Source organism: Squalius cephalus (assembly GCF_949319135.1).
Source record: "Squalius cephalus genome assembly, chromosome: 5".
NCBI classification, from domain to species: Eukaryota; Metazoa; Chordata; class Actinopteri; order Cypriniformes; family Leuciscidae; genus Squalius; species Squalius cephalus.
In genome coordinates this window covers 4,338,817-4,361,358 of record NC_137126.1, presented here as the reverse complement: position 1 = coordinate 4,361,358, position 22,542 = coordinate 4,338,817, and the positions used below count along the sequence as shown (strand labels likewise).

Here is a 22,542-nt window from a genome sequence, read left to right as displayed (position 1 = left end):
TCAAAGAATCCTAAAAGAAAATTCTCACAGGTTAAAAAATAAATAAATATATATATATATTAAGCAGCACAACATAATAAAACAGCATATTAGAAAATGATTTCTGAAGGGTCATGTGACACTGAAGACTGGAGTAATGATGCTGACAATTCAGCTTTGATCACAGAAAAGTATATTAAAATAGAAAACCAGTATTTTAAACTATATTATTATTTCACAATATTACTGTTTTTTTTCCTGTATTTTTGATCAAATTAAATGCAGGCTTGATGAGCAGAAGAAACTTCTTTCAGAAACATTTAAACAATAGTAGTGTTTCCAAACATTGTTCTTTTGTCAATATAAAATCACGTTGCGCTCATGATTATGAATCTTTTAGATTTCCTATTTCCGCAAGTGCAATAAATGACAGACATTTTTGGGTATCATTAATGGTTTTAATGATTACTATAAGAAACCATAGTGTCAGGAAATACTGAGTGAACAGTAGCTTTCGAACAAGTGTACAAACAATTATGTTCACCACTGATTGTGAATTAATGCTAATTTGATCTACTGGTGCAGCCTTCAAGTACCGAGCCAAGTCACTCTTCTGGTGCGGACGCTGCAGTAGTTCTGTCTCGGACATTAAATTATGTGCAGTCATTAAAACTATTAAACTAAATCCATCTTTAGAACCAAATATATAAACATCATTGACCTTTTCAGATTCATTTACTACTAATACATTACTATTATTCTCAAATTGACTCGTGTGTCCTAGGGCTACTCATACATACACCGTTTAAATTACACTTCTTTATTGGCTGAAAGCCGTAAAGATTTACAACAACAGACCCTTAATCAGCGAGACGGCTTTATGTTTCAGAGACACACATCTCTGCTTTCAAATGAAGTTCGGGAATATGAACAAAATATACTCATCCATAAATACACACCATCCATAAGTGCGTCTATACATGCATGCAGCTGTTTGTGTTTTATATCACACACACATTTTATATCCGGGTCTGTGTTCAGTGTGAAACCAAACGTTCAATTAGAAAAATATCAATAATTAGTTGAGTGAAAAACACGTTTCATGAGCTGCATCTCGCACTAAAATGGCTGAAGCCATAACAAGCGGTGAGATTAATGTTCTTTCAACGTTTTTAAATAAACACATTATCGTGTACAGATGAAAATATAACTTTTTTTTTTTAAATCAAACTAAAACTTCAAGTAAACTTGTGAAAAAGCATGCAGGTCTGAGCTCCATTAACAGCAACAGTACCGTGGACCAGGTTTAAAAGCTTTTAAAACCACAGATATGGGCAATCAACATATAATGTTTCGTTTTTAAACACGTAGTAGACATCAACACCGTCCTTCATTTTTTTACCATCAATAAAACATTTTGGTACATTTTTGGATCATTCTAGTTCGTTTAAAAGCTCTGTACAAAAAAAACCTCTTTCATTCATAAAAAATACCCAACATCTTGTTACGGGGGAATTGTTTGGAAAGTAAAGTAAATCATTTTAACATTTGAAATGTAACAGGACAAGTTAAAAACCCAAAAAACAAATGTTAGCGTGCGCTGGTAAAGCTTCAGTGTTGAGTGCTCTGCTGAGCTCGGGCCAGCATCATCTCATACCTGCGGAGATGGTTCACCAGCGACTGCACGTACGTGAACACACACTTGGAGTCTGGTTTCTTACCCATGATCATCATGTCCTCGACCTCCACCAGGGGCATGCAGTTAGCATAGGCCCTAATGTAGACACACAACGACAGGAGCAAATTATACACACCAAATGATTTCTGCTGTGCTGTATATGCAGCCTCTGCAAACCATCAGCCTGACCAACAGAGAAATGACTTTATTCTAACAGTTTAGCTGTATTACAATCATGCACTCAATCAATTACCACAAAAAAGCATTCTGTGAAAAAAAAAAAAAAAAAAAGTCACATTTTTTGTTTATAGAAATGTATCTATAATGCAACGAGGCTGGAATAACAGTTTTGAAAATCATAAAAACATTTTGTGTGTTAACATGAGACTAGCATGATGGTTTTAAAGTATAAACAGGTCTACATAAAAATAGAGCTATTTTATATATATGGAAACTTGCATACATTTAAATGGGGTGTGTGGATATTGTAAAGGAATATATATATATATATATATATATATATATATATATATATATATATATATATATATATATATATATATATATATATATATATATATATATATATATATATATATATATATATATATATATATATATATATATATATATATATATATATATATATATATATATAAGGGCTGTCAAAAGATTAATCGCGATTAATCGCATCCAAAATAAAAGTTTGTGTTTACATAATATATGTGTGTGTACTGTGTATAATTAAATTTGTATATATAAATACACACACATGCTTGTATATATTTAAGAAAAATGTGTAATTTATATATAAAAAAATTATATTTATATATAATATAAATTATATATAAATATATACAGTATATGTATGCAAATATTTCTTAAATATATACAAGCATGTGTGTGTATTTATATATACAAAATAATTATACACCGTACACACACATATATTATGTAAACACAAACTTTTATTTTGGATGCGATTAATCTTTTGACAGCCCTAAATATAAATATAAATATATATATATATATATATATATATATATATATATATAAATATATATATATATATATATATATATATTTCTTTTTTTTCTTTTTTTTTTACACTCAAAAATAGAAACCAAATATGCATTTAGTTTTGTGGGGGGGGAAAAACTTATTTTTCCTTATATAGTATGAATGGACATGAAAATAAAAACCTATTTTTATGTTAGGAACTTTCCCTAAATATAAAATAAATATTTTCATATTTGTTTTGTATAAATGCACATTTAAGTTTTTCAAACCATCAAAATTCATAAAAAGTATTTACACATTTTGACACAAAAAAAGAGAGAAACCAAATATATAGTTTTGTGAAAAAAAGTTCTCTCAATAATATCACACTTCCTTCCCTAGTATGAACAGGTCAACATGAAAATAATGGCTAAATGTATAATATGGATATATTTTATACTGTACGTGAATGAGCAATTTTGTATAAATGCATATTTCTGTTTTTAAACCTTTCAGAATCATAAACTTCCATCATAAATGCATTTCTGTAAACAGATTAACAACATTAGCAGGATTGTCTGTGTAACCGGCAGATATTAGAGGTTCAGTTGTACTGAATTCTGAAAAATGTGCAACTTTTTAAAATGAAAGGTTCTTGTAAAAGCAAAAGAGAAATCTTGTGATAGCAAACGTTTAGCATGTGCAGAGAGCACGGTCTGCTTCTGCTTCGTGTCCGCTGTGCTCTTTAAAGCGGTGTGTTTGATCACATGTCTCTGAGCACGACCATGTTTGGGCAGTTTCTGGTCTTCAGTGCAGTTTGTCGTTCCCCTCCCACAAACCGGTCGAGCTGGCAGACGCACAATATTATGTTATGCTAATCGTCAGAGACTGACAAACAGCACGCCGAGGAAGACCTCGTCCCGGTGCGCGCGTGAGACCGAGAGGCCTTACCTTTTAAGCCGAACGTCTAGGTGTGGTAAAACTGAATGTTAACTTACAGTTCCCTAGGAAGTATTTTGGCACACTTGAAAATATCAAACTAAGTGAAACCTGCCAACAAATGATGCTAGACCTTCTCAGGAATAATTACTGCAATGACGACTGGTGTGACAGTTTTAATCTCAATGTTTTCTCCCATAATGCATTCTGCTCCATGTGAAATAAAACAGCTTTTATTAAGCTTCCTGTCATGTGAGTGTGTATGATTTAACACATTAAGTACAATTCAAAACATTTTATGAGTAAATAAATGAATGGGCTGCACAATATAACGAAGCGGAATCAATATTGTGATATGGCTTCATGTGATGCATAATTAATTAGATAACTATATGTGCTGATTGAGATATTAGTATTATATTAATATTTTGAATCTGTTTCCTCAGTGGGAAAAAAAAACTATACCAAAATGTATTTAAAATACATTTATTTCATACTAAGTATACTACAAATCCATTGGCATATTTACTGATATAACGCTTAAGACTTACTGATATAAATATTATAATTAACTTTATTTTGAGTACTCCTTTATTGCACAATGCACACTTCTTAAAATTAAGCCTAAAATGTGTTTTAATATTGCTAATAGCAAGGAAAGTCTTTAAAAGCAAGAAATTTAAAGTGTACTTGCATTTTAGCAAGTATATCTTTAGTTGGACCGGATAACTAAAGTGCATCAAGTACAAAATGAGCTGTTCCAATTTAGCAGACTTTAAATATACAAATGTAATATACCAATTGCAGGGTATTTATATTAAGTACAAATATGTAAATGTATTTGTAGTATACTTAGCATCAAATAAATGCATTTCAAATATATTTTGGTATATTTATTTTTAATTTAATATTTTTCATTTTCATTTCAGTAAGTTTTTGGAAGAAAAAAAAATGTCTACAGAGTTTTAATTTTTATTTCTGTTTTTGTTTTAGTGCATCAAGTTAAACTAAATGACAATGAGAAATGTTGCATATAAGCGTACAAGTATTTGATTTTATATCAAGTGACGAAAATGGTTTTAGTTTCAGTTACCTATAATAACCCTGCTCTCAGACCAAATAAAAGTGACATATTTCAGAAAAAAACTTTATATTTGATTATTTTGAATCCTTTCACTTGCACACCACCCAGTTTCATCCATTTTCACTAAAGATAAAAGAATGTGTTTAAAGGTTTGTTCGCTCAAATCCCGTCGGAGCTGCGTTTCTCCTCATCATCTGAGCTGGCTCTCACCGTTTTGCTCTGAGTTTTGACCCTAGGAGGAGTTTTTGGTTTTGACCAAGCCCTTCAGCACCAATCCCCTGTAGAACTCCTGGAGGTACGTGTACACGCACTTCCAGTCCGGCTCCCGCATCCGCACCATATCCTCCACATCCAAAAGCTGCGGACAGTCGGCCAGCTTCCTACTCTCGCGGAGACGAGGCCACAGAGGAAGAAAAGAGGATCGAGAAGGTCGAAGGAACAACAGGTGGAGTGGGAAACACGAGGGCCAGTGAGGGGAGAGAGATGAGACACACAAGACAAAAATCAAAAAGCCCACATTAAACTCTGACAGTGTTTTCATGCTTTACAATCACAACAAATACATGTGCAGAGACAAACATCAAATAGAGCAACAACAATGCATCCATTTGGGTGATCTCATAGTGCAAAATAAATGTGCCTGTGAACAAGAACATACAGTATGGGGACAATAACAGCAATGCATAGAGTGACTACTAAACATGTGACCCTTCAGCTCCAGACAAACCCGGCTTGTCTGCGTGTTGAGTGTGTGTAGAAGCTCAGTGACGGCTCATGCTGGAGGAGTGCAGACTGAGGCACACATCTGTAACCGCTTGTAAAAATCACCACCATCACAGATATTAGACGGACTTAAAGGTGCAGTGGGCGATTTCTGAGAAACACTGTTGATAACTGACCCTTCGCGGGGAGTTTGATTGACAGGCGATCTGACCAATCATAATCTGCCATCCACTGAATACGCCATTTTTGCCCGACGAAGAAGTCAGGAGAGTTAGTAGATTAACATTGGAGTGTACTGACGTCTTTCCGCGGTTAAAACAACATTCCTTCTGATGTTCATTCATATTGATTTGATGCTATAAATTAACTAGAAGGAAGAGATGATCACTTCACACATTAAAGAGCCACAAAACGGTATTTATTGTTTAAATTTCATTAAAAAAATGACCAAATTTGAAAGTTGAGACTGTTTCATATCAAAAGTATGGGGTTCGCGTCGGGGGCTTGATAAGCCTGAAGGGGGTTATTTCGAATCCAATCGAATCGTTTTTTCGTTTTCCAATCGTTTTCTTCATTTTTTGTCTTTTTTTCATAGTCAGTACTATGTACACGATTTATTTTCCCAGCACACACACATACAACAGATATCTAGGAAATATTCAGAAGATTGTTTGTTTGGGTGTTGATTTAAATTTTCAACAGAGTTTCTCAGAAATCGCTCACTGCACCTTTAAGGCGTTTTCGGACCTGTAGATCATTTGCTTCGTCTTAAAACAGGGACTTAAATTGTTACTAAATCGCATTTTCACTTTGGTTCAGTTTGCTTTCACAAAGCAACACTTTAAAGTGCAACAAAAAATGCTCATGCAAGTCATATGAGAGTAAAACTATGGCTGCACGGTTTTGGGTAAAAAAATCGAATTGAGATTTTCCTGATAAAAATTGCGACTGGTTTATAATGCAATTGAAATTTTTTGCTGTTTCTTTGTAGGGCTGCTGTGATTATACATAAATATGGATATTAAATAATAATAATAATAATAATAATAATAACAAATATTGCTACATTATTTGTATTTAAAAAAATACTAAATTAAAAAAGTAAAATAAAAGATATTATAATTAATATATTTTAAATAACTGTAAAATTACAATACTAACAATCATGCATTTTCAATGAGAGTCTGTGAGGCGACATGTTGAGCTGCGAGGCAAGGCAACTACCAATGAGAATGAAGACAGCGCTAACAATTTACAATAAGGTCTCGTTATTTAACATTTGTTAATGCATTAACTATCAATGAGCAATACATTTGTTACAGTATTTATTAATGTTAGTTAATAAACATCCAACTGTTCATTATAACAGACACAACTATTGATGTGAATAATGTATTAGAAAATGCTACAATTAACATTAACAAATGCTTTATTTACTATTTTCATTGTTAGTTCATGTTAACTAAATTTGGCTCGTGTGATTTGAGACTAAACGCTGCAGTCGTGTACAACGACTGAAACCCCTTCAGGCCGAATAGCACTAATGACTCGCAAACTGAAGCAATTACAGATGGTGCCTTTAATGATGACGACAGCCAGGGCTAGTGAGATAAACCAGTGCTCACACTCAGGTGAAAGGAGATGACATGAGAAAGTGTCCACGGGAATTACCTGGACACAGACCAGCCAGGTCAAAGGTCAAGAAAGGGGAAGCAGGTTAAGGCCTACTCTCAGGTAACCAAACAACACTGACTTTGAGTAACGCTCCTCCGTGAGCAGACACTATCTGGACGTTTCTCGTTTAGAAAGGAGCTTAAATGCATGAATGTTATGTTACTGGGAAATGGAAAAGGAAAGGAGCAGAGGAGAAAGGGAAATAATCATTTAAAATGCTAGTAATTAGGGTTTAGTTATTTAAGTGGACCCGACAGCTATTAGATGATTAATCTCAGAGGACTGGAGATGCAGATCGGATTAACTTGTTAATAGGTTTGGTTGTATTAAAACAGGCTCAGAAACAAAACAAAACAAAAATATAGTTATATTGTTACAACACCAGTACGATTTTTTAAATACTTTTATTCAGCAAGGATGCATTCAATTGATCAAAAGTGACAGTAAAGACATTTATAATGTTATAATCAGCATATTAGAATGATTTCTGAAGGATCATGTGACACTGAAGACTGGAGGAATGATGCTGAAAATTCAGCTTTGAACACAGGAATACATTACAATATATTACAACAGAAATCAGCAACTTTAAAGTGCAATAATATTTCACAATAATACTGTTTTTACTGTATTTTTTGATCAAATAAATGCAGCCTTTTTGAGACTTCTTTCAAAAAAATCAAAAATCTTCCCAGTCTGTTTTGCCCAAGTGTGTTTTTTTGGAGTTTGACAATAGAAACATGGGGCAATTCACTAAGAATCAATTGCACACGCTGTCTGCATAAGTTTCAAAATCTGATTCACTAAAGAAATTATGCAAATCAGGTATTGCCACAAACACGCCTATAAACTGATTGCATGGCACAATAGAAAGTGGCCGTCTGCTTTTTCAGCGGCGTTGGTTTCCAGAAGTATTTTTTCCATTAATTTCTCTCCAAAATCTGACAAAAATACAAAGTTTACGAGCTCCAATGAGGGAAAGAACTACAAACAGCATAATCAAATAAAAGAAAAAATGGAGAAATATGAAACTACTCATTTAAAACGGTTGATTATAATCTATAGAAACCATATATTTTAAATTTATTGCAAAATATGCATATAAATACAAATATTCAAGTAGTCTGGGCGGAGCTAAAGAGGTCTTTTGGTGATTTGTTTTCTGTAACTGTAGTGGAGTTTTCAGTGCTGTATTATGGGTAATGTAGTTTTTCACCTCAAATTCTGCTGTTAAACAATTTTTAAAATAAGTTGAAATAATGTATAGATAAATAAAGTTGAAAATACCATCGATCAACAACCTCGGAGCTCACAGTAGGGCTGTCTATATGTTAAAATCAATTTCCCTATGGAGAAAATGTATATGGTTCAGCGGGTACAGAAGAACTTAATCTGGCAGACTTTACTGACTGTACAGCATCACTCCACCGCTGTGACATCCAGACACTTCAGCTCAAGATGCAGAATATATTGGCCTGGTTATAATGTCATTCAAACTATGTACACAAGCACTCCTTGCCCAAAATAATCTGCTCACTCCCAGCTTTCCATCTGTGGTAACAGCGACACATTAATTGCATCAGGCCAATGTTTCTCAAATGCCTTATTTGCATTGAAGGGAGTGAGTTTATGTAACTTAAATTCATATAAGAATACATTTTATGAACAGTGCTATACGAGCACATTTAGCAAGAACACACACCTGCTAAAGCTGGACTCCGATGGTCTGCGAATAATGTCAGAAGCTGCAATTGTTTAGTGAATTCGCCCCATTGTGCAAACATTCAGATCCCAATTTGAATTGTGTTATGGTTCTTCATCCTGCATGTGTTTGATGGTGTGATATGAGCGCGTGGACTCACTCTGCTGTGCTGAAGGCGATCTCGAAGTTCTGCCTGCGGTTGCTGGGACTGAGGCTGGAGTAGTCGAAGGCCTCGGGGAAGAAGTTATGCACCAGAGCACAGAACGCCATCCCGTCACTCCAGCTGGAGGAGAAGTTCTGGATGTCCACATTCTTCATGACGTGGAGGAGAGAGAGAAAACATGAAGACAGAGAGCTAGTAAGAATTTACTCTACTATTGAAAAGTTTGGGGTTGGTAAGATTTTTTAATATGTTTAAGGAAGTCTCAACAAGGCTGCATTTATTTGATCAAACATGGAGTTAAAACAGTAATATTGTGAATTTCGGATAACATTTTTCTACGGAATATATTGTAAAGTGTAATTTATTCCAGTGATCAAAGCTGAATTGTCAGCATCATTACTCCAGTCTTCAGTGTCACATGATCCTTCAGAAATCATAATAATATGATGATTTGATACTCAAAAAACATTTCTGTTAATTATCATATTTTTGTAGAAACTGTTATGGATCATTTCCAGGATTCTTAGTTGAATAGAACAATAAAACATTTATTTGAAACTGATTTTTTTGTCTTTACTGTCATCTTTGATCAATTGAATGCATCCTTGATGAATAAATGTATTAATTTCTTTAAAGAAAAAAAAAATCTTAATACAAATGCAGCACATCTTAAAGAAATAGTGTGATTGAGAAATCATAAATGAGTAAATAATGACAGTCTGTTCCTCACACAAAGCTATTGTTTTACTTCAGAAGTCTTTATATATCACACTAATGCACTATATTCCAAGTATTCCCAGTCCTCATTCACTTTTTAATGGTAAGCACACGCTAAATAATTGTGTGAAATGAAAGAAAGCAAATTCAAAGTGCTTTGGAACGAGTCGAGGGTGAGCAAATGAAGACTGAGGTTTCCTGTTTCTCCTGTTACCTCATAGGAGCGGGTCTTGGACCGGCACCAGTCCAGCAGCATCTGTTTGATGGAGTTTGCGTTGGGGACACCGAAGCTCGTGGAGCGCTGCACCTTGTTCACTTGAGTCATTGCTGAGTTTCTACAGGCAGAAAGAGAAATGTTGCTGAATATGTGAGCTAAATGAGCCTGAGAGTGTCTGAAACCCATGCGCTCACCCTCCTGAGCCTCCGGTGTTCTCAAGCTTCTCTATCATGGCCTTTCGTGCCTGTGCGGCCGAGGTCTTGGGTAACGTCTGAGCCCTCATCAGCTCTGATCTCTCGGTCTGTCTGCGCTCAACAGCTGATGATCTACTGGAGCTACGAGACGTGTTGTCCTCGCGGTCAAAAACACTGAGGGAGAGAGAGAGAGAGAGAGAGAGAGAGAGAGAGAGAGAGAGAGAGAGAGAGAGAGAGAGAGAGAGAGAGAGAGAGAGAGAGAGAGAGAGAGAGAGAGAGAGAGAGAGATAGAGAGAGAGAGAAAGAGAGAGAGAGAGAAAGAGAGAGAGAAGAGAGAGAGAGAGAGATGAGAGAGAGAGAGAGAGAGAGAGAGAGGAGAGGAGAGAGAGAGAGAGAATAGATAATGGATTATTTTCTTTCAGCTGAGACACTTCAGATGTTCAACATGATGGTTTTGAATTGCTTGAAATATGATTGGAATTATTTCAAAAAAGGAAAAAGTGCAACAAGTCTGTCAAATAGGCGACATAAAATTATACTTATAATTGTGTGCTTGGGACATAGCTTTTTGTTTTTGTAATCAGGCTCACAAAAATTACATACAATTTTGGATTTAGATTTCTCGGCTTTCAAATATAAAGAATTATCGGCATCAGCCAAAATGTTCATATCTGTGCATCCCTAATTCATTTCTTTTTTAAAAACAACTCTTACTGACCTCAAACATTTAAACGGTAGTGTAGGTAGGATACAATGTGATCTTACATTAAATTACGTTAACTTCATTACTCTGTTATCTAATACCTGAATAATTATTTGATAATTAGGTAACACTTTATTTTACAGTGTCCTTGTTACATATGTTACATGTACTTACCATAGTAACAACAGTAAATTATGCATAATTACATGCAACTAACCCTCAACCAAATCCTAATTCAAATCCTAAGTACATGTAGTTAATTAATATTACTCAGTACTTAAATATATAATTACACTGTAACAGTGACACCTTAATATAAAGTGTAACCCATAATTATTTTAAAAATGAACTAACTGCATAATCGTGCACAATAAAACCAGGCCCAAAAAAGAAAAATAAATAAGGTAATTATTGAATTCGTGTCGACTTTAAGACACTCACCTTCCGACCTTCCTAGTGGACGTTGTGCTGGAGTAACTGTAGGATTTAGTTTGCACTGATCCCTCTGAGAGGAGAGAGAAGAGGGTTTGATACGGGTGCTGATGGAAATTAAGACTAAATACAGAATACAAAAAGAGTTCAATAAACTCACTGTCTGTCTTCTGAACATAGCTGGACTCCATGATAGTGCTGCGGGACGTCCTGCCGGTATCATCTGCACACACAGCCAATGACAGAGGGGTTTAAAAGATCATTAGTATTCAGTAATATTATCAAATTAACTGCACTGACACTAAAACCAAATTTGAACTGAATTGAGTTGGATTATGACATTAACTTTTCAACAGTGGCACAGCTATTGAACCGGACTGAACCAACATTGAACTAAACTGAGCTGAATAATGACACTATTGTCTTCTTTACAGCTGAAATTCTATTTATTTCATAATTTACTAAAATAACAGTGTTATTTTCCTGTTTATTAATGTGAAGCTGCTTTGAAACAATATGTTCTGTATAAAGCACTGTATAAAGAAATGTGACTTGACAGTGTCACAATAAAATTACATACAGAACAAAAGGCTGTTATTAAAGGATCGGGCAGCATAAAAAAATTGGACCCCAAACCAGCAAGTGTTGTTACTCAATAAAATAAGAAAGAACAAGTCAAATCTAATTTTACATGAACTCCAAAAATAAAACATGATGCAAGACATTTTTTCCAAAACAGTCCAAATATAGTTGATTTGTTATTTCTATATCATCTTTTGTCTGTTTACAGTGTTTGTGAGTGCATATTCATGTTTACAAAGACAATTCAGCCCTAAAAGTGTGTGAGAGAAGTGATATGAGAAAGAGACAAAATTAGTTTTGAGAAAAATCTAACCAATAGATAAAAAAGTTGGCATAACATTATGTAAAGCCTGAGTTGATACCTGGGTAAATTGACCTGGAACACAATAGATGTTACAATGTACTCTTTTAGTTAATGGTCATATCTTATAAAAAATAATTTGAAAACTATAGGGAAAAAGATTGTGTATTTTGATAGTCTTAACCCATTTCCAAAGTTGTATTCCTGTGCCATACATTCCTGTGTATTTTTGTACCTATTCCGTGTAAAAACTGACCCAAATACAATTTTAAAAGATGCATTGAGGCGGACATTTGATCCTTCTTTGAACATTGGTATAGTTGGTTGCCATTGAAGTCCATTCTGTGTAGAAAAATCCTGGAATGTTTTCCTCAAAAACCTTAATTTCTTTTCGAATGAAGAAAGAAAGACATGGATATCTTGGAAGACATCGGGGTGAGTAAATTATCAGCAAAAATTTTTTTGAAAGTGAACAAATCCTTTAAGAAGTGTGAAAATGAAATGAAATTGGTCTGCTGGTTTTCACTTCACAACTTTATTAACTAATAGCTTTCTCCAGGTATTATATGGACGTATTATATGGACCTTGTTTGATTCCTAGGGTCCTGCAATTTTAAATTATGACTGCTTTTGGAGCAAGAATCCAAGACTTGAACCCTGAACTTTACAAGTACACTGAAGAGGAAAAATAAAATGATCAAGAGGCTGTGGTACCTGAGTGGGAAACCCGATTAGTGATCTGGCTGGTAGTGGAGCCGTCTGTGGACCGCTCAATCTTCTTCATCACCACTTCACTGGTGTCTGCACCCCCCCGACCTTTCTGGGATCTGTCCACCCGCTGCTGTCTGAGCTCCTGCAGACGCACATCTCTCTCCTTCTCTCTCTGGTCTGAGGACACGGGCAAAACCAACAGCGTCAGGATGATGTTTGAAAGGAGGGAAAATTTAGGTGAGGACCACATCAGTACTTTCCCACTGTGATCAATGCGCGGGACTATCTGACTAGGGAGTGTGTTCAGGAAACCTGCTTGAAAACATTATTTTTGCAACTTTGGTGACACAGAAATCACACACTTCAGAAACTATCACTAGCGCTCTCATAGCACTCGTGTGAAAGTGCTAACATCTTAGATTAACACCATAGTAGGGTTGTGTGATATTTATTGTCTACGATATCACAATTGTAGTTTTAACATTGTGCGAGCTGACATGTTTTTCCCCAATGTCAGCACGATTGAAAATCGTGATATTGATGTGATACCAAATGTGATGTTGATAGTTGATAGACTAATTTAAAGCTGCAGTCTGCAGTTTTTCCTCTTTGTCGCCATCTCTGTTCGAAATCTGCAATTGCAGTTATTCGTGGAATTATCCACTTTACGTGGGTTGTGCCTCGGCACGGCACAGCGCGGACGAATCCAATGTTTTGAGGAGAACGTGCGGCTGTCAGTCGCCGCCGGTGTGGATACTGGCATTCGCAATCACAGATTCTACTTTTCGGAAGTATGACCAACATAAGAATTTTCACTGGAAAATGTCGTCTGAACAAGTAACATCCACTTTTGTTCTGACTAAGCGGAAAAAAGCATTGCAGTAAATCATGCTGATTAAATCCAACGATCGCTTATCATATCACGTCAAACCGTGCAAATTATACTTTGTTCTCAAATTGTTAATGTCAACAACATCAGCATTGCGTGACATTTAATGCCCTTCTGATATTTATCCTGGTTTTCGCATTGGCCGGTTGCAGTCTCTTTTTTCTCCGAAGTCTTTCGCGTTTTACAGCGGGTGAATCTCCAGTTGTCACTGCTGATTGTCGTTTGAACCTTTCTGGATCCGCCATCAAATTGATTAGTTTAATTATATCGAGTGCTGTGAGAAAAGGCTATAAATCTCCACCTCCAGCATCTTCACACTCATAGCCGACTAGCCGAGACTCTTCTTTATGTGGACAGATGTGACGTAATGACGCAAAGACATGCTCGAATTTCCCGTGGAAATCCACCAGTACCACTGGAATTAAAAACATTATTACAAGCTTACCGTTGTGAATCGAGCTACGGCAAGCAGAGAGTTTTGAACACTGGCTGGTTATGTACTTGCTCAAAAAATTAATTTGGATAATTTTTAACCCAAAAAAGTTACGGACTGCAGCTTTAAATATTGCAGAGTTACATTTTTGTTTTGCTCCATTTCATCAAAGAGTTCCAAACAAAGCCAAAGCACAACGGTTGTGCATGTCCAAGAAATAGACAGCAGAGTTTTGTTTCTGAATAAAACAGTGTTTGGGTTTGGGTGTAACAAATCGGGTGAGCGAATAATTCAATGAACCATTTGCTTTGTTTCCGAATAAATCAACCATTTGAATGAATGGGTTGAAAGAATGACTCCCTCACACACTCATTAAGACAGGAACTTGCAGCCATTTTTAAACATTAATCTCAAATACCATAATTTATTCAGTTATAATCACAGTGTGAATGCATTAATGTTACCTCTGAGCTGCATTAAACACTGCGTACACATAATGCAGCTTCTGTGAAACCAATCACCTCACAAAACATAAAAAGCTTTGGGACTCAGCTGTCCATGACAGGCCTAAACCAGTCAATGTACCAGCACAAAAACCCACTAAAATTCCAGAAAATATAGAAGATATATTTTTTTGTCAATATCACACACCCCTACACCACAGATGAACATAGCACCATTTGTGTAAATTTGATCAAGCAAACACAAAGCAAGCAGTACCATATGATTACATTCACTTTCATGCAGGGTCAAACAACATTAATACAATGACAAAATCACACGTGGCACTTCAGTGAATAAAAACGACATACCGTATCTGCAACTACAAACCAAATCTATAGCCAATGAAGCGCTAAATGACCCTTCACTAAGGCCCTGGGCATTAGCAAGGGGTCAGTAGGGCAAAAACACACACAATCCAGAAACCCTACCCATTTCCTCCTGTGTGCATCCCAGCTTAGCCTCTGAGAGCAAAGAGAGAGAAACAGGGCTGAACCAAAGGGAAGTAAAGACGACAGAGTGTCTCTGCACTTTACATGTTGAAATACACCCATCAGTATATAGAGAGAAAAAAGAAAGAGGAGAACAAGAGATGAGTGCTGTGCAATTAAACAAACGTAGAGATAGTCACCTCGCTTTTTCTTTCGCAGTTCTCTCATTGCAGTTCTGATCATTTTCCTTTCTTCAAAATCTTTGCAATCATCAAGCTGTAAAATCAAACAGGAGGAAAAAAAGCAACCCAAACAAATGAACAAAATATAATTATAAAGAATACTTTCATCATGATATGCATTTCAGAAAGATGTCTTTGCCAATTAATGAATCGATGAATGTGAACTAATGAATCATGCACCACCAGGAACTTAAAACTTGAAAGTGTGCACTAATTGGATGGGTTAAAAAAAGGGTACAAATTCTGAGTATGGGTTGCCATGCTTGGCCTTCACATCATGTCATGTCACTGTATCGGTCGGTTTTATTCAAAGCAAAGTGATTCTCAAAATATATTAATGAAGATAAAACGGATATTGCGGGTGAAAAAAAATCTTGATTTCTGGGCACACGTCTGGAGAAAATAATTAAGGGATTTAGATAATTAAGAGATTGTATGTACGTAAGATTGTATATAACTGGTATATAAGAGTTCAAAAGGTCAGTGGGAGAAATTAAGTACCATTTTGTCCAGGATCTCCTCGTCCTCGATGTCCTGCAGCTTCTCTGAGGTCAGCTTCTCACTTTGTTCCTCTCTTTTGATGGAGGTCATGGATGAGCCATTAGGAAGCACCGGGACTTCATGAGTCATCTCACTCACAGATTCACCCACAAGAGAAATGGGCTCCGTCTCCATCTGTGTGTGTGTGTGTGGAGGGATAGAAAGATGGCAATATGACACCTGTATACATTATAAAGGTACACTGTCAAAAATCACCATAATTTAAAACAAAAACTGTACAAATACTATGGTTAAAACCTGTTAATTGGCAAGTTCCTCTATTCTACAGTGAAAACTGAAATGGTTTAATGGGAGAATTAATGTAATGTTTACTGTAAAAACTTTTTTAGAATTGAAAAATCTTATAATTTACAGTAAAAAACTATTTTGTGGAAAAGTTTTTCCCGATGAACTTAGATTCATCTTATGTACTGGCAACCACAGTTGCTGTTTTTTTACCATTGAAGTTTTCAGACTTTTTCAGAATTTTACATTGAGAGTCAAGCTACATATTTAAACTAGTTAAACCAGAATCAAGCTATACTTTTGACAAAGTACTGTAGTTAGTAAACAGAAGAAATGCATGAGGAGTATAGTGACAACATTAATATTTGAACACCATGAAAACTAAATTTACTGATAATTTACCACTGATATTATATGATATAATATGTTTATCATTATTCTAAAAGATGTTGAGGAACAAGCTAGCATAAATGGTGTAACAAGGTTATACATATAGCACAAATAACATCATTGAATAATCAAAAAGGACCCTTGAGAATACTGATATTTTTCCATGGACTTGAAAGTAAAAATATAATGTAGAAATTCACTGACTTTTGCCTCACCACACATGGTCTTCAGCTTAAGAACGAACTTAAGTGTTCCTTCTGTTGTTTTTATGTTGTGATAACAGCACTTACACTATTAACATTTTAATTAGAATTTAGATTTTTTTTTTTTCAATTAGTTGAATTTCTCTTGATTCTATTTTTCAAATAAATGGCTTCCCTAGTTAGTTTGAAACAATTTTTTTACTTTCAAATTTACAAAAAATATATAATACTCAAAAGTTGTCACTGCAATTGCAGAAAGATGCATGATCATCACAAAATCACGTTGTAATGTGTTAAAATGCATTATACTGAAAAGTGTATGGAAATAATAACTTTATAAAAGGTCCTTGCACACTGAGTCTGAAATTAGCGTCCGAAAGTTTCACACGTTAAAAAATAAATGCGTAAAAAAATTCTGCGTTTTTCGCATCCATAGCAAGCATTTTGAATGGTGTTTTGACAATTCAGGGCCACCGCATGACGAATACGAAAAAACGCCGTGTACAAGGACCTTAATGCTGACAGACAGACAGATGCCGATTAAGATCTGATACTATGACACTAAAAACACAGTGATGACATTTATAAATCTGGACAGCTAATCCCTAAAGAAGGTTATAATCGACAGCAACACAATTGACATCAGGATTTAAGAGCAGGGACAATAAATATACCCGTCCAAAAATAAACCTGGCAAAGAGAGCAGAGTGATGGAGAGATGGGCAAGAGAGAGCAGAGAGCGAGTGAAACGGTTACAGCAGAAAGAGGAGATGGAAAAAGGGGCTGGTGGAAGGGAGGGAATGCTTCTGAATCTGATCTGTGTCTACAGCTGTGTTTACACAAAAGCCGTGGAAGCTCGCTGACATTTAGACAGGAATGAGAGCTCGATGATTTCTGTGAATGTCCCTGAGAGCCTTAGCCTGCCGCTCTCATCCGTGTCACACTCGGTTCTTCACTGATCTCTCCTTCAACAGACGCCCTGGAAGCGCACGTCGGGCCGGACCGCTCGTAACGGAGAGGGTTTAGAGCATTGGCACTTTCAGAGAACGGAAAAATATTAAGGTGATTTGCTGGGATAAAGTGTGGTTGTTACCCCAGAAGTTTCATATTCGAAATAAGGTTAAAGAAATATATCTTTTAAACCTATTCACCGATTTTATCCAGCTATTTACAAAAAATTTAAAATGATATAAATTTAAACTGTACTTTCTGTTATAATTATCACAAAACCACCTCGCATTTATTTTGGCATTTGCTATACTGTGGTGTAAGGTACAAAAATGTATTAATGAAAATATTCAGTCTCTCTCTTACGGGAAAATGTACTCTTTGGTTTCACGGATTATCCTGAAAAAGATGAAAAATGCTTTTATTTAATTTATTTATTTATACTTTTGACCAAATCTTATATTCATAAATGTAAGTTTACTAATCAGAAACCCAATTTTATGAGTTTGTTGACTGAAGTAAGGCTGTATATACATAGTATTCAAGACTCTCTGAATAAGAAAGCGGTCAGAACATCTGTGAGCTTTACAAAATATGTATTTTATATCTTTATACCTGAATGCACCTTTATTGTGATATTTATGCTATTATCCCCTGGCACCCTTTTCTTTTTCATTTTCTTTTTTATATAGTTGCTTTTTTTATATGTATTGTATGCATAATTTTTAATACTTGTATTTGTACAAAATGTATGTTGCTTAAATAAATAAATAAATAAATAAATAAAAAGATTCACTAAAAATGATAAAAACAGAGATTTTTTTCAAATTAAAAAATGTGCAATGACAAAAAAAACCAAAAATACGAGAATGGAAAATGAGATACCCAAGGTATCGGATGCTTGAGATAACAACTTTATGATCTGCATAAAGTTACGTCAAATTAGATTAATGCATTAAGAGTGTTAAATTTATTTAACGGAATTAGACTTATTTAATTAATCTCATAAGGTAATGTGCTAACTTCAGCAGCCCTTTAAGAAAAAATCATTGCATCCACTCACAGTGATGCACATCATCCCACACCAAAAACATTCAAAGACCTGCACCAGACACACAGAAATAGACTCGGAGACTCACTGCAAATCTTGTGCCACGACGAGTTACCATCTTTTTACCTCTTACTAATCCCTGATTAGCTAGGCTTTGCTTCACACTAGCAAATTCAGATGTTATTTAGCCCACTTTTGATCAGTTAAGCATATTCCAAGCCACAAACAAACCTTACCGTTTTCAAATCTAATGTTCACTTTAGCACATGCATGCAAAATTAAATTACTAATGACTTTTTCCCACTGAACTAACTGTACTATACCTAAAGCGCAACTTGCCCTAAATCAAAAGATCCCTGGAAAATCTGCTCTGACTGAATCAAATCTCTTCCTGGAAGCAAACTCAAACACTAAGACTTTCAATTAATCAGACAGCAATGGGCCACATGATTCATTAGTTTTCAAATGAACTGTGCTAAGCCATAAAATCTATTTGAAGCATAACTTAATGCACACAAAATCAATTATTCATACTAGATGGGACTTTGGATGGGAAGTTTACACTCGTCTCCAATGAAGCCTCGTCTATTTTTGAATGGCACAGTGGCTTCAATGAAAGAAAATCTTAAGTATCTTAAAGTTTTAACTTGAACCCCTACGTTTAGATTGTTTCCTTGGCAGATTTTCCAGTCCACATTATTCACCATAAGTGCATATGGCTAATAACACACAGTGGAAAAACGATTCTTTCAAAACGAAAACCATCCAAATGATGACAGCAGAGTCATAAAGGAAGAACGATTTCCCATCATTCATAAGCATAAATTTGCAAAATACTACCTTATCCAATTGTGCAAAAGTTTAAAATATGCATCTTTTGCATCTTCCTCACAGTTCACCAACAGTTCTCTTGGTGGTTGCCAGTGCATTTCTATTAGTTCCCAAATCAAAAGAGCCCATCCCAAGTGCTCTCTAGATATGGCTTAGTCTGTTTTTCGCTCACGTTATCGCAAAACGTATGAGCAGTAGTGATTCTTTGCCTCAGCAATGTCTGGAAAATACACACACACACACACACACACACACACACTTAAGCCCTATTCGGACGGGACTAGTTTAACATGGAGAGGTGGGGTAAAGTAATTATTACCAGAGCTTCTCAGTGATATTAGTCCCATCCGAATGTGCCATTTCAGTAATCATGACGGACAATGTCAGTAAAGATTACAGCGACTTTTACCTTCAGTAAAAAGATCCGGAAAAATTACCTCAGGTAATACTAATCCCGAGCGAATACACCCCCTGTAAATATTTCGTCATTTTGTGTTTAAAAGTAGTTTTCCATGGTTTTTCAAGTATGGAGACGCTTGAAGAAGCATCAGTTGCGTTCTAGACGCTGGGACGAGTATGTGGCAAAACTCAAGTGTTTTACACACACTATTCAGATCAGAAAGAAGATCGACAGCACTTGTTAGAGGCACGAAACATCTTTTAGCGTTAGGTAAGTGCCTTTTACCAACACAATCCAATCTGAAGTTAATTAATACATTGTTCGACCGGACATAACTGGTTTGTATATATAAATATGGGTTATATGTGTTTGCGCACGTGACATCAGGAAGCAGCGTAATACACACATGACGACATGAGGGTGACGGCGGTGTGTAAATCGAGTTACTCCTCCCACTTCTGCTGGTTTTACTTATCTTATCCCGTGCAAATTGGCCATTAATATTACAGATGTCCTGTGGTAAAATTACATTACTCCATCTACCCTTGAGAAGTTAATCCTGTCCGAATAGGGCTTTATACTACCATGCTATTGCTCCGCGAGACACTGGCGGTTGGAGACGACACAGGCGACGTGTGGCAAACAGCAGCAAAGGAAGGAGGGTGTATCTCTTGGTTTACTTCAACATCAGATGAATTGCTATTCGCTGGATCGACGTCTTGCTCTTCGGTCAGTTTCGGTTCAGGCAGTCCGAGCGCATCACAAAGCGCCAGTACTTGCCTTGCAAGCTTCTCTTGCCAGATCCTTAAACTTGCATTCTCCTGTTGTAAGGTGGCAATGGCCTCGACTTGAGGCGTTGTTGCTTCCTCTAGACGTGCCTCGATACTTCTGCCGAAAACCTTCAAATCGCAATGTATCTCTTGCACGGCTCGTTGAAGATTGAGTTCAAGCTCATAAAAACGCTCATCACTGGCTTTTCCGTCTTCATCTTTATCTGAAACCGTCTGTAATAAAAGGTCTCCTATCACGGCCTCTAGGCCCGACTCGGCACAATCCTGCGGGAGACTGACTTCATCGCCTAGATTTGGCGTGGGGTCCAAGCTGACGCCAGGCATGGTATGGTTAGCAGCTTCTCTATGTGCCAAATAATCTATAAAACTACAACAATTAGAGTCTATAAGAACAATCAGACCGAATCGCCTTGCAATAGTTACAGACTACACAAAATACACCTCACTTAGACCCACAGTTGAGACAAATCCCAGCCCTTTATACCTCACGCCAAACCCCTATCAGCTGTCCAACACGTCAGCCAATGGCGAGCCTTGGAATTCTGTTGTCATGGCAGCCGGAGGCCCCGGAGCCCCTGCTAACTCAGGTGCCACAGTCATCTATTTATCAACAGTGGCCATTATTCCAGTAGGCAATCACCCATAAGCCCCTGGCTCTCTTTATTTAGAGCTCTTGTCCTTCACACCTTTCACTAGCTGAGAACAAAGTGCAGGGCAACTGTGAACTATGTGACCGCATGCACATTGCAGCAAGTACAAGGCACAAACGGTTTATTAGCTTTTTTTGTTAAGATGTCTGAAAACCTTAAATCTTAGTAATAGATGTACTACATCATCAGGATAGGGTTGCACCAGCCGTTTGTAAGTGCTTTCTTAAATTGAAATGTTCAGTCCACACTAGAGGCTTACTAAACACTAGCCAGTTTGTAAGTAACTCGGTTGCACCACTTGTTCTTCAGTCAGAACAGTTAGTAGGTCGTAAACTCTCCGTAAAGTAATGTGTAGTCGCATAATGACGTTTTTACCCTCAATGATCCGATAGCAACCTTCAAATATGTGAGTTGTTGTTGAAATGCTGTGAATTTCAGTTTATCCTCAATCCTAACTTCTACAGTAGAAATATATTTCCATTAAAATACGATACTACTTAATGATAAGTATTTTAATATGATAATAAGATTCAAACTGTATTTGAAATTAATATGGATTAATATATAAATAAAGATACAAAAAAAAACTGGTTTTATTTGGCATGCACAACATGGAGCGATATACGCATGTAATTTATTTACATAATGTTTTCTATGATTAAACGTAAAGGACTGTGTAAATATCAACATTATCATATATAAGTACAGAATTGAGGGTCTGTCAGGTGAAACGATGCAATTCAATCAATCTGCTGTTTTATTTCAACTGTTACTCCTAGTTAGAGGCTACTATAAATATTTATTTTATCCATAGTTGTAGAGAAATACAATAGAGATCATGATTCTCCCTCGATTCTGAACAGACAACTAAACAAAATAACACGTAATTTACTAAAGGTTCTGACGAAATGTTATTTGCTGCAGTCAATTTAAAAAATATATAATAATAATTTGAATAAAAGATTTTAATGAATGATTCATGTTCACTTGTTACATGACTTGATGCAACTGCGTTTTTGAAAAATTTTCTTTTTGTGAATGATTCAATGACATAAAAATGTTAACAGTCACTTGTCACCACCTACTGGTGTAACGATGTAGTCGATATACAAGTTGACATACGATACGATATTGAAGCACCAAGTTACTTTCTAAAGGTGATTTGCTCTATTCTATTGGGGATATTTTGGGAATATTA

At 35.9% G+C, this 22,542-nt stretch overlaps 1 protein-coding gene across 8 annotated transcripts in view; it reads right to left on the bottom strand.

Annotated features, from left to right (window-relative positions):
• Nucleotides 1–420: 420 nt before the first annotated feature.
• smtnb (smoothelin b) overlaps nt 421–22,542 on the bottom strand; it is a 69,276-nt gene continuing 47,154 nt past the window's right edge. For 2 of the 8 annotated variants that reach the window (XM_079871758.1, XM_079871762.1), the window contains 11 exons: nt 15,796–15,969; nt 15,253–15,328; nt 15,053–15,085; nt 12,802–12,975; nt 11,365–11,427; nt 11,214–11,277; nt 10,070–10,243; nt 9,873–9,993; nt 8,939–9,090; nt 4,890–5,059; nt 421–1,753 (listed from right to left, as the gene is read on the bottom strand). In XM_079871758.1, coding sequence (XP_079727884.1) covers nt 4,912–5,059; nt 8,939–9,090; nt 9,873–9,993; nt 10,070–10,243; nt 11,214–11,277; nt 11,365–11,427; nt 12,802–12,975; nt 15,053–15,085; nt 15,253–15,328; nt 15,796–15,969 — 1,179 coding nt within the window. In that variant the 3' untranslated portion in view covers nt 421–1,753; nt 4,890–4,911. The remainder of the gene's footprint in view (nt 1,754–4,889; nt 5,060–8,938; nt 9,091–9,872; nt 9,994–10,069; nt 10,244–11,213; nt 11,278–11,364; nt 11,428–12,801; nt 12,976–15,052; nt 15,086–15,252; nt 15,329–15,795; nt 15,970–22,542) is intronic. The other 6 variants (XM_079871760.1, XM_079871764.1, XM_079871757.1 and 3 more) reach the window with 3 other exon arrangements.